General features: G+C 39.2%; 2 protein-coding genes across 5 annotated transcripts in view; one reads left to right on the top strand and one right to left on the bottom strand.

Annotated features, from left to right (window-relative positions):
• Nucleotides 1-13636, bottom strand: part of CENPP (centromere protein P) — a 329199-nt gene that overhangs the window by 157094 nt on the left and 158469 nt on the right. The gene's annotated exons all lie outside the window — the stretch shown is intronic.
• ASPN (asporin) overlaps nt 1-13636 on the top strand; it is a 43269-nt gene that overhangs the window by 16166 nt on the left and 13467 nt on the right. For both annotated transcript variants that reach the window (XM_034775709.1, XM_034775710.1), the window contains exons 3-6: nt 777-889; nt 9340-9553; nt 10783-10893; nt 12499-12592. In XM_034775709.1, the coding sequence (XP_034631600.1) occupies nt 777-889; nt 9340-9553; nt 10783-10893; nt 12499-12592 (532 nt within the window). The remainder of the gene's footprint in view (nt 1-776; nt 890-9339; nt 9554-10782; nt 10894-12498; nt 12593-13636) is intronic.

The following is a 13636-nucleotide window of genomic DNA, read 5'->3' as shown; positions in this document are numbered from 1 at the left end:
GATCCTACATAATATGGATCCACTGAATTATTGAATCCCATGAAGCCACTTTATTGTAACTTTTCTAACCAGAACCATTTAGTTTAACAAGCAAACAGGATGTGTACATTTTATTTTGAGTAACCCTAACAAACTATTTTTTACTGAAAGTGAAAGTCAAGATAAATCTGGTTATTTTAAAATGTCCTGTATAGAAAGGTACCAGCATGGGAGTCAAGAGAGCTGGGCTCTATTCTAACTCAGTGTGACCTCTGTTTCACAGTTTACCCATGTGTGAAACGGAGAAAAAATGCTTATCTGTTTTTCTAAAACGCTTTGAGATCTATGAATTAGAAATGTGTTTAAGTATTATTGTTTACTTTTTGTTCTTTATGAAGCTTGGATGTTGAAAATAGACTAGTCAGTTTAACTTTTTATTTTATACAGTCAGTTCCTACTCATTTTCACTTTCTGGTGCCTACACTTTAACAGGATGCTACAAACTTTTGGGAAAATGACAGATGAATTTTATTCTTTTAAAAAGAAACTGTTTCAATGGTATACTGAAAACAATGGAATTGTGGGCTGATGTTGAGCGTTGTATAAAGATATGAAACTTTTTTTTAAAAGCTAAAGTTATAAGATAAACTGACCTAACAACATATATATTCAATGCAGAGCTAAAAACCACATATTTACATTCTCATTGTGTTGTCCTACTTAGCAGTTGATGGTTTACTGTATATCAACATAGTAGGTATTTATATATATTTTTGTTTATCATTAACACTAAATAGGTTTGACTTCAATACCAAGCAATATTCCACCTGATACTCGCATGATAGACCTTCAAAACAACAAAATTAAAGAGGTCAAGGAAAATGATCTCAAAGGACTCACATCACTTTATGTAAGTTTGTTATTTTCTGATTCAGTTTTATTTAGGCAACTCTGAGATTTTATTTATTTATATAAATTATGTCCTTCCTTCTACAATAATTTAGATGAATTAGAATAAAATATTTTGATGTCTTCAACTCTGGGTGCGTACACATTACAGACTGCAATCTTGTCAGTTTACATGGAGTTCACAACATCCAGACACACGCCATGGGCAGGGAAAATACATTTAAGCTTTTAAGTACCCAGAGAGAAATTTCTCTCAGCTTTAACTGACTATAAGACAAATTTCCCACTCTCCCCATCTAAGAACTGTAACCAACAGCCATAAACTTAATCCCACATGTGAAGCAGATGTCAGGGAGGAATTTTCAAAAGCACTCACCTAACTCTGCTTCCATTGAAGTGAATGGTAAAACTCCCATTAACTTCAAATGAAACAATGTAAGGCCAACACTGAGCTCCTTTGAAAATCCTGACTGCCTTATTAATTCTTTAAGATATAGGCAAGCATACTAAATTAAAATAATATGAAAATGATTAAAAATTATGATGAGAAAATGACACTTTAAAACTAGAATATATCAATGTGACAGGATTGTACCTGATACTGCCTTCCAGCAGTGCAAGCAAAATAGGATGGGCTGGGGTGACTGGGAGGTCTAGATCAGGAAAATCTGTTATAAACAACTATCGTAAACAAAAATAAAAATCACATGCTTTTTGCAAAATCCCTCCTATTTCACAAATATTTGAGATTTTTTCCCCGTATCTTCTATCTCCTCACAGATCATGTAGCATATCTTGGTTTTTTTAATAGTCTCTTAATTCAGTTTTTAGATGTAACAGACAGCCACCATACACAAAAAGAAAAGAAAAGAACAAATCCACACGTCAAGTCAAAATAAAAGTCAAGTCAAGTCAAAGTCAACTGACCAACATAGAGTACCTTAAAAAGAGACACCCCCCCCCCCAATTTCATGGTAATAAATACAGGATAGATAGGTTTGACTGATGGAAAAAATCCTTTCCAGCAGCACTTGGTCTCTCAACAACAAATGAAAGTTTAGCAAATCTAATTTACTCCACAGTCTATCAGAAGAGCTTTTACTTATTGTGGATTCACTGGTAGTAGAGAAAATAGGTATTATACAACCTTAGTGGTTGCCACACTTAGTGTCTACTTGTGAAATGCCTTGCATCCAGACACAAAAATGTAATCAGCATGAACTTTACAGGAAGTTAACGAAGAACACACTATTCTTTTTATTTAAGTGAACACTAACTGATACTAACCTTCAGTGTCAGAACACAGAGATAAATCAGGAGCGATTACTAAGGCTGCGAGTCTGTCACAGAGGTCACAGAAGTCATCGATTCCATGACTTTCTGGGACCTCTGCAACTGCAGCTGCCAGCGTGGCTGACCCCAGGGCCGCCCAAACAGCTGCTGGGGCAGATCCCAGGGTAAGACGTCCAGGAGGCTGCTAGGGAGGCCCCGGGGCTGGCTGCTGGAGCAAACCCTGAGGCCAGCTGCTCCTGGGGCAGCCCCAGGGGCAGCTGCACTGACTGCTGCTGGAGCAGCCCCGGGGCTGCCTGAACAGTGACCAGTGCCACTGGCCCCGGGAGCTGCTGGAGCAGCAGTGGTCCCTGACCGCCCCCACCCCCTGCCACCAAAGCAGGGGCCAGCCATCAGTCCCCGGGGTTCCCCAGAGCAGGGGTCCCCGGGGGCCCTAGGAATTGCTAAGTTTTTGTCAGGGATATTTATAGTAAAAGTTATGGACAGGTCACGGGCTGTGAATATTTGTTTATTGCCCATGACCTGTCCATGACTTTTACTAAAAATCTCCATGACTAAATCTTAGCCTTACTAATCACCTTAGCCTTACTAAACATCTCTAGTTGTGCACTAGTTGAAAGCTCAATCTCTTGATAATAAAGAAGATTTGGTTTTTCAGGTCAGTTCACCTGAGACCATTTAGCAAGACCTACAGAGTTCTTATCGAGAACAAAGTTTGTTTTCTTCATGCCACTTGTCAGAGCACTAGTTTCTTTAGCAAAGCCACAAATGGCAGCAAATGATACTTTAAAAGCAGAATTTCCTACCAAATCCCTCAATCTATTTCCTTATTTTGACAGGGAAAAGATCAAGTCTGATTTTCTCATAATTACTATGAAGTGACAATGTGACATTCTGTACCTTGGGGGAGTGCCTTGTAACCCCTATATCCCTCATTTATATATAATTGTGATCTTGCATATAAAGCAGGCCATGTGAGGTATCATGAGAAAGGTTATGATCTTCTGAAAGTCATTTTTCTATCCATATATGTGTATCATCAATGCATATGAAATTATAAGAATTGTGTTATATGGTTATCACTAAAACATGCTGTAAGTTGGGGAATCAGACAGATATTAGCTCCCCAGAGAAGGCAGCAAGGAAAGTAACCAATGCACGGGCAGGGTGTCAAACAACCCATCAACAACCATTGTCCAACAAGGGAGTTACAATGCAATGACTCACCTGCATGAGGCCATACAAGGGGAATTGCTCAACCTTGCCTGGAGACTAAACAATGCCCAACAGACATGCCTGTAATTGTAATCCCCAAGCACATAGGATTGAGGGTATAAACAGGGCCCCCGTGCTTGGCCTTTTTCCTGCCCCCACCTAAGCTGCAAGCAACCAAGACACTCAGAAGAAGACTGAAGACTCCAGCAGGAGGCTGGCCCAGGTTTAAGGGACAAACCTGTATATCAAGGACTGCAATATCCAGTGGGGTGAAAAAAACTGCTTCATCTCAATGTTGCCCAGTCTAATAGGGTTGAGAGTTTAGACTGCGTGCTTGTATTTTATTTTATTTTGGTAACTGACTATGACTTTTTGCCTATCACTTATAATCTATGTTTTGTAGTCAGTAAATTTATTTAACTGTTTATCTTTACCAGGGAGTTTGCCTGAAGTGTTTGGTAATCTGCTCTAGTTTGCAGAGGCTAGTGTATATCCACTTTCCATTGATGAAGTGGTGAACCAATTAATAAATGTGCACTGCTCAATATGAGCAGTGCAAGATGGCATATTCCTGAGGTACAGTGCTGGGAGCTGGGGGACACTAAACTGGGAGGAGTGGTAGATACGCTGAAGGGTAGGGATAGGATACAGAGGGACCTAGACAAATTAGAGGATTGGGCCAAAAGAAACCTGATGAGGTTGAACAAGGACAAGTGCAGAGTCCTGCACTTAGGACGGAAGAATCCCATTCACTGTTACAGACTAGGGACCGAATGGCTAGGAAGCAGTTCTGCAGAAAAGGACCTAGGGGTTACAGTGGACGAGAAGTTGGATATGAGTCAACAGTGTGCCCTTGTTGCCAAGAAGGCTAACGGCATTTTGGGCTGAATAAGTAGGGGCATTGCCAGCAGATCGAGGGACGTGATCATTCCCCTCTATTCGACATTGGTAAGACCTCATCTGGAGTAGTGTGTTCAGTTTTGGGCCCCACACTACAAGAAGAATGTGGAAAAATTGGAAAGAGTCCAGCGGAGGGCAACAAAAATGATTAGGGGGCTGAAGCACATGACTTATGAGGAGAGGCTGAGGGAACTGGGATTGTTTAGGTCTGCAGAAGAGAAGAATAAGGGGGGATTTGATAGCTGCTTTCAACTACCTGACAGGGGGTTCCAAAGAGGATGGATCTAGACTGTTCTCAGTGGTACCTGATGACAGAACAAGGAGTAATGGTCTCAAGTTGCAGTGGGGGAGGTTTAGGTTGGATATTAGGAAAAACTTTTTCACTAGGAGGGTGGTGAAGCACTGGAATGGGTTACCTAGGGAGGTGGTGGAATCTCCTTTCTTAGAGGTTTTTAAGGTCAGGCTTGACAAAGCCCTGGCTGGGATGATTTAGTTGGGAATTGGTCCTGCTTTGAGCAGGGGGTTGGACTAGATGACTTCCTGAGGTCCCTTCCAACCTGGATATTCTATGATTTGGCTCTGGTGCCTTTCTCTGTGTGATTCATGAGTGACTCTGGGAGCATTCATGCAATCTAGCTGGGTGTGGGTCTCCACATGTGGTTTCACAGAACGATAAACGCACCTGGAGGGGTTTAATGCTGGTCACTAGCAAGGCATTGTGAGAGACAGCCCAGGCTAGAGAGAGTTAAGGGGGCACAGCCGTCCCACAGTCCCAGGCTGCACCCCGGGGATCCTGTCACAGATAGTAACAACATTTCATCAGTACTCTCTGAAGCAGTAGAAAGTAGAAACATGAACAGTCAAGACACTGAAATATAGAAGTATAATCTGACGTGCAAAATAATCTCAAGTAACACAATGTATTGATCATACTCTGTCACATGGCAGGACCTCAACTAGTGAGGCAATGATTTCTAGAAGAGCACAGAGAAAGCAAGATTAAGAGACCTGTCCAAAGGAGGGATATTTTGTTTAAATTAACAGAAAAATAATTTTAAGTACATCAGAGTTCAAAGATAATGGAAAGTAAGACAAATGAAATGTTTTTGTTGTTATATACAATTTACTCATTCCTTTTAATTCTGGCTGGGCAGATTTTCAATAATAAACCATTTTGAATACATCAATCTCCTCTCCGGGAGCAGTACTGAGACAGAGACAATTAGAAGTCTTGAAAAGAACTGAGATCATGACAGTGGGGAGAAAATATTTTATTCCTCCTCTTTACCATAATTCCTAATTTTCCCATATTATACCTCATACAACTTATTTACTTGCTCTTTTTTCAGTTCTTGCAAGGTGCTGAGCACATTCAACATCCTTTGACTAAAACATGAGTAGAGGACTCTCAGTACATCACAAGATTTAACCTTCAAATCTCTATAACATACTGCCTATTTCCCTCTTTGTTTGACTTTCCACAATACGCCCACCATCCTTTCTCCACATTCACCCAGGGCACTTTTTGTCTCCCACAATAATCATGGGGAATTGAAAGCTGGTGTTGAAAGATAGCAATTTAAGTTGGGATATTTGTTTTATAAAAAATGAAAAATTAACATAAAAGAACAAAACAAATCTAGATGGAGACAGTGTGCCAGTCCAAGATGTGGGCGCAGCACTTTTTGATGCCAATTGGAAAACAAATCCAACTCTTTCCTCATTACTTGGCCTTCCCAACTATATTTAGCTGTAGTGGCTTATAGTCTTCAAAAATGTGACTACAGCATCACTGGTATGTTATGTTTGAAACAATGAATATAGAAAAAAGCAGAAATCATACAATTTATCCCCATCAGTAGACATGTAATTTTGCTTACTACACTGAACAGTAAACAATCAGCAGAAGGAGCAAAATATTTATTGCACAGCTTGCTTTAACAATCATGAGAATATGAAATTAGGTTCTCTCTCACAATCACTCACCTTTGGTGCGTCCCAAGAGCACTTTTCTCTTACTTCTTGTGGAAGTTTCAAGTTCTAGATACATTTTTTGAGTAATTCAATTTTTATGGATTTTATGATTAAGTAAAACATACAATATGCAAGATGTTTTTAAACAAAAGCTATTTGAAATATGCATTTATGCATTCAATTATTATTAAACAAGCTCTCATTTCCAAGTTTGTTAAATTAGAAATCAGGAACTCTTTAATGACCTGAAAATCAAAAAGGAATCCTACAAAAAGTGGAAGCATGGACAAATTGCTAAGGAAGAGTACAAAAGAATAGTGCAAGCATGTAGAGACAAAATCAGAAAGGCTAAGGCACAAAATGAATTACACCAAGCAAGGGACATAAAAGGCAATAAGAAGACATTATTTAAATACATTAGGAGCAAGTAAAATGTAAAGTTTCAGAGTAGCAGCCGTGTTAGTCTGTATCCGCAAAAAGAAGAACAGGAGGACTTGTGGCACCTTAGAGACTAACAAATTTATTAGAGCATAAGCTTTCGTGGACTACAGCCCACTTCTTCGGATGCATATAGAATGGAACATATATTGAGGAGATATATATACACACATACAGAGAGCATAAACAGGTGGGAGTTGTCTTACCACCTCTGAGAGGCCAATTAATTAAGAGAAAACAAACTTTTGAAGTGATAATCAAGCTAGCTCAGTACAGACAGTTAGATAACAAGTGTGAGAATACTTACAAGGGGAGATAGATTCAATGTTTGTAATGGCTCAGCCATTCCCAGTCCTTATTCAAACCGGAGTTGATTGTGTCTAGTTTGCATATCAATTCTAGCTCAGCAGTTTCTCGTTGGAGTCTGTTTTTGAAGTTTTTCTGTTGTAATATAGCCACCCGCAGGTCTGTCACTGAATGACCAGACAGGTTAAAGTGTTCTCCCACTGGTTTTTGAGTATTTTGATTCCTGATGTCAGATTTGTGTCCATTAATTCTTTAAATTAAAGTAAAATGTAGGTCATCCTCTGCCTCAGCAGGGAAGGAGAGCTAATAACAGATGACATCAAAAAGGCTGAGATGTTTAGTACCTACTTTGCTTCAGTCTTCACTAAAAAGGTTAATAATGACCAAATACTTAACATAATTTATATTAATATCCAGCAGAAAGGAACAGAAGACAAAATAGGGAAGGAACAAGTTAAAGAATATTTAGATAAGTTAGATGTATTCGAGTCATCAGGTCTTGATGAAATTCATCCCAGGGTACTTAAGGAACTAGCTGAAGGAATTTTGGAACAGTTAGCAATTATCTTCAAGAACACATGGAGACAGGTGAGGTCTCAAAGGACTGGAGAAGGGCAAACATAGTACCTGTCTTTAAAACGGGAAACAAAGAGGACCAGCGGAATTATAGACCACTCAACCTAATTTCAATAGTTGGAAGGATATTGGAACAAATCATTATACAATCAATTTGTAAGCACCTAGTAGATAATAGGGTTATAAGGAATAGCCGGTGTGGATCTCTCAAGAACCAATTATACCATTTATACCAGAACAACATCGTTTACTTTTTTGACAGGGTTACTGGCCTAGTAGATGTGGGAAGCTGTAGCTGTGATCTATTTTGATTTTAGTAAGGCTTTGGACACATGTGACATTCTCATAAACAAGCTAGGGAAATGTGGTCTATAATTACTATAAAGGGGTGCACAACTGGTTGAAAGACCAAATTCAAAGAGTAGTTCTCAGTGGTTCACTGTCAAACTAGATGGACACATTTAGTCCACCTAGGATTTGTCCTGTGTCTTGTTCTAGTCAATATTTTCACTAATGACTTGGATAATAGATTGGAGAGTATGCTATAAAAATCTGTGGATGACATCAAGCTGAGAGGGGTTGCAAGCACTTTGGAAGACAGGATTAGAATTCAAAACAACCTTGTCAAATTAGGTGATGGTCTGAATCAAAAAAATGAAATTCAATAAGGCAAGTGCAAAGTATTACACGTAGGAAGGAAAAATCAAATGCACAACTACAAAATGGGGAATAACTGTCTAGGAAAGGATAGGGGGATTATAGTAGGATCACAAGTTGAATGTGACTGAACAGCGTGATGCAGTTGCAAAAAAGGCTAATATTCTGGGGTATACCAATAGGAGGGTTGCATCTAAATTATGGGAGTTAATTGTCCCGCTCTACTAAGCACTGGTGAGACCTCAGTTGGAGTACTGTGTCTCGTTCTGGGCACCACACTTTCAGAAAGAAGTGGATAAACTGGAGAGAGTCCAGAGAAGAGCAACAAAAATGATAAGAGGTTTAGAAAACCTGACTATGAGGAAAGGTTAAAAAAACGACATGTTTAGCTTGGGGAAAAGAAGACTAGGGCAGGGGCTGATAATCTCCAAATACATTAAGGTCTGCTATAAGGAGACTGGTAAAAGGATGATGATCAATTGGTCTCCTTCAGGGCTGGCTCCAGGCACCAGCTTACCAAGCAGGTGCTTGGGGCGGCCACTTCGGAGAGGGGCAGCACATCCAGCTATTCGGCGGCAATTCGGCGGACGGTCCCTCACTCCTGCTCGGAGCGAAGGACCTTCCACCGAATTGCCACCACAGATCGTGATCGCGGCTTTGTTTGTTTGTTTGTTTGGCTGCTTGGGGCGGCCAAAACCCTGGAGCCGGCCCTGGTCTCCTTGTTAACCCAAAGATAGGACAAGAAATAATGGGCTTAATCTTCAGCAAGGGAATTTATATTAGATATTAAAAAAAACTTTCTAATGGCAAGGGTAGATAACCTTGGGATAGGCTTTCAAGGGAGGTTGTGTAATCCCAGTCATTGGAGCTTTTTAAGAACAGATTGGGCAAACACCTGACAGTGATGGTCTAGGTATACTTGGTCCTGCATCAGTGCAGGAGGCTGGAAGCCTCTCAAGATGCCTTCCAGCCCTACCTTTCTACTACTCCATGAAATAATATGTAATTACTAAAAATATTTACCAATCTCCTCACAAATGCATGATTATATATTGGATTTTAATACTGTTTTCTTACTTTTCACATTTTTCTTAGGCACTGGCTTTGAACAACAACAAAATATCTAAGATCCACCCAAAAGCCTTTCAATCAACAAAGAAGTTGCGACGATTGTACTTGTCCCATAACCAGCTAACTGAGATCCCAGCAAATCTGCCAAAATATTTAGCAGAGCTACGGATTCATGATAATAAGGTTAAGAAAGTACAAAAGGAAGCATTTCAAGGAATGAAGGCTTTACATGTTTTGGGTAAGTCCATTTTATTGGAACAGTATTAAAATGACTACATGTCACCAGTTGACAAGAGTATTTCAGGATTGCATTAAGCAATATGGCGAACGTGCTAGTAAATACAGTACAGATATCATAGCTATTCTACACACACAGCTCCAAGAGCATGAGAGTTCTATACAGAATGTCTGCATAATTGGGTCCTAAATCACTATGGAAATATTATAGAAGTTTTATTAGCTTTTTTAATAAAATGTTATTTTGCCAATTTTACTAACACAAGTTGGTGAAAATGCTAAACTGCTACATGTTCTTGAAAAACAGCTAAATTCAGAAAGAAATTAATCTACATCCAAATATTAATGGTCTTGTGAGGCAGCTGGCCAAAACCTTGGGTTCAGCTACAACCGCAAATGAGTAGGCTCCCTCACAGCTCAGCTTCTTTACTTATTCTTTCTATGAAGGTTGATTACTGAATTTCAGACATCACATTTCATGGACAACTGATTATGATGCCATGGATTTCACTGCAGGAGAAAACAGAAAAGCTAACTCAGGATGGGGAGCGGGGGGAAGGCTCAGATTCAAAAATGAAAATATATAGTTACTGGCAACTTTTGTTTCCTACATGTAGTTTCTGTTCAAATTTTCCTTATACAGAAGATCCTCTTTAAAGCAAGATAACTATAGTGGGGGAAATTTGACACACCATCATCAATTAAAGCGTCTTTTATTTGCTTTACATAACTGAAATTCAGCTCTAACTGTACCTGCTAAGTGGGTCTGGTTTTGGTAACTCTGCAGGTCAAAGCATGCAATCCTTACTCAGGCAAAACTGTGAGAGACATGTACCTCTCCAAAGAGGCCAACAGGCAGCATCCAACTGCTCCTGCATAGCCAACAGGAGCCACTTCAAAATTCCAATTATAATCCATGGTCATAGTGAGGTTATTCCATGGAACTCTAGACTGTTTTGCAATGTAGAATTCGGGGGCGGGGATTTGCCATTTAAAAAGAAGTATGCACAAACTGCATAATCCCAGGACAATCTCCTCTGAATTATAGCACAGAAATTTTAAAACTCAGTGATGTAAACCATGCTTTTTTTAATCAAATTACCAAAACAGTCAGAATGATTACAAGTGAGGTGAAAGCAGAGTAGCTTTTAGTAAGCCCTGTATAATTAGACATACTAGAATTAGCATGCAATGTGTATTAGTTTAATTATAAAATACTTGCTTTGGCAGAAATGAGCGCAAATCCTCTGGACAATGCTGGAATAGAACCAGGTTCTTTTGAAGGCATGACAGTCTATCACATCAGAATTGCAGAAGCTAAACTGACCTCAGTTCCCAAAGGTATGGGTTCTTTTTTTTAATAAGGATATGCCCGAATAATCTATAGGACTTACAGATGTGTACTATGTACAATAAGAATCTTCCCCCCACACAAATGTTCTCCTGAATAACCTGATTTCATACCTATTATTTTTCTTTGAATTTCTGTAGTACAACATTACAATATTCAAAATAGTTATTTCTATCCAATGGGTTCTAAATTTGTTCCCCTCTCTCCACTCCATCACAAGTAGCTGCCCATCCTTCCCATCTGCCTTTTTCATCCTTGGCATGCTGTTACTGAGCACTGGTAGACATTCTCTCTTGTTCTCAGTAGTTGAGGAGATTCACTTCTCCCACTGTCCCACTCTGTTCAGATGGTGTGTGCCACCTTCATTAAGGTCAAGAAGCAGCAGAAACAGTAACAAACCAACAGCAAGGAGGGGCAATTCAGCCTAGCCCAGAGAACAAACTGGGCTAGGCCTCCCAACAAATTCAACTCCCTTCTTTAACTTTCCTCTGGCAGCCTTTCCCAAATGCTTAAGAACCATGCAGGTCTAAGAATACCTGGGAATTAGCAAGTGTCGTAACTGAAAACTGCCACAGGTACTTAGTCAGTCAATCTGAAATAACAGTTATTTTCTTTTTTATTCCTCTTCCAAGTAACCTACATAATGATCAACTTTCCAAGTAATACTTCCTTTCCATTCAAATTTTAACCTATTTTTTTTGTTAACAGAGATGCTTCTCAAGAAGTTGAAGCATTAAAAATCCAAGCTTTTGATTCCACATGGAGGACAATTACTGGATATGATTCCTCTTTGATCATGCCTCTTTGTGAGCATGTAACTTTTCAGATAGGCAAAACACAGAAACTCCTCCAAAACCACATGTCCTTGCTATATTGAGTTATGCCTAGGCTTATGATTATGAGTCAAATGTGATCTTGCACCCTTGTGCCTAATAAAACATTTAATCCATGCTAGGCATGATTCTGCTCTGGTCTGAGAATCTGTAGATTATTCCCAAACCTGAACAGCAGCACAATCCAGTACCATCTATAGGCCTGATTCTTTCACCCTTATTTACAAATAGATACATGGATTTCAGTGAGATTATTCATGGAGTAAAGTATTACTCAATATCAGTGACGGTGGCAGAGTTTGACCATATAAACAAAAATCCAACAAGAATAATTCAAAAGAAAGACAGCAGAAATCTAAAGATATTGGACACTATAATTAAAATACTTATAAAAATATCTAATCAATTTGCCAGAATATTTAACTAATCTAGGGTAAGATAAATATATTAATTTTTTTTAAAAACAGATGATGAATAATTAGTCAAAGTTCATTTATTGTTGATTTCATAATAAAATTTAAAAGAGAAAAACAAATATTCAGGTCAACAATTCTTCTGAAAAACAAATCCTATCTATTTAAACTACAAATGAAGAAGTCTAGAAAAATCAAAAACAGAATATACATTTATATTTTTTGATCCAGATAGCAAACTCAGCACCTTTCCAACCCTCCCCAAAATAAAAAGGGAGGAAGTTGTTGAAAATTTAATAAATATAAATATTTTAACCAATTAAATTACATTGATTTTTCTTCCCTTTAGGGCTACCATCCTCTTTACTAGAGCTTCATCTAGATGACAACAAAATTACTGCAGTTGAACTTGAGGATTTTATTCGGTACAAAGATCTTCAAAGGTAAAATGCAATATGTAGAATGATTCCTCCAAGAAGCACTACTTGGTGGAATGTCAAAATGTCCAGGATTTTCTCCATCATTTTTGGGATAGGGTACAGTATAATGAAATAGATTAAAACATAAATTTTGTAATTACATTAGAACAATGATGTCCAAACTGTGGCCTCTTTAATGTTACTGTTGAGGGAAAACACGGATAGAAGAACATTTACATTTGCCACCTTTTGGAGTGCTGTATGGTACACCAGTCTTTGTCTTGACAGAGTGCCTAGGAGCATGCCAGGAGATACCAGGTTCAAGAAAGTACTCTAAGTGCTTCAGGTGCTCAGACTCTACAGCCTCTAAATACCTGGCTGGTTCAATCTACTCCACCAATTAACTTCAAACCACCTCCTCCTAGATCCCCACATACCCTGCCTCCATGATCACTGCTCCCAACTGTCTCCTAACTGACACGATTATCTCCTCTGCTGGAAATCTATTGCCTTCCTGAGCAGTGTGGGGAAAAAGCAGCAGCAGATTGATCATATTACTTTTTGCTGGCACATTTCTGCTCAGCAGATTCAACATAAATGTTTCCTGGTACTCTTTTCCCCTCTCAGGAGGGTGAGGGTGAGTGAAGAATAAAGCAGCCTCTGAACTTCTGCTCTTTTAAGAGGTGGGGAGCAAGGTATTGAGAAAGTGGAGAGCTGGCTGGAGTCATGCAGTTCTTCACAAGGGAGGAAAAGGGGAAAAAGCAGCATCTAGTACAGGAGGAACTAGGGCACCCAGTAGAGAGTGCATGGGAAAACGGCAGGCGAGTATAAGTAGGAGAGTTCCTCTCCAAGGCTGGTACTCTGAAAAAGTGGCTGAGTAACTTTGAATTTAGAATTTGCTCTTAGAAACCTAAGCTGGGAGCTGCTTGCAAGGCTTCCAATTCAATGTAAGAAACTAGAATAGAGGGGAGTGAAGAGAGCTTTACATTGTCCTTCCCTTCCTCAGTTTTGTCCCCATAACATTTTGAAACAATATTTTTAGCCCTACAACTTGTCACTGCCTGAGAC

The sequence above is a fragment of the Trachemys scripta genome, chromosome 7 (genome assembly GCF_013100865.1).
Source record: "Trachemys scripta elegans isolate TJP31775 chromosome 7, CAS_Tse_1.0, whole genome shotgun sequence".
Lineage (NCBI taxonomy): Eukaryota > Metazoa > Chordata > Testudines > Emydidae > Trachemys > Trachemys scripta.
The sequence above is the reverse complement of the archived record's forward strand: the minus strand, read 5'-3'. Positions and strand labels throughout refer to the sequence as shown.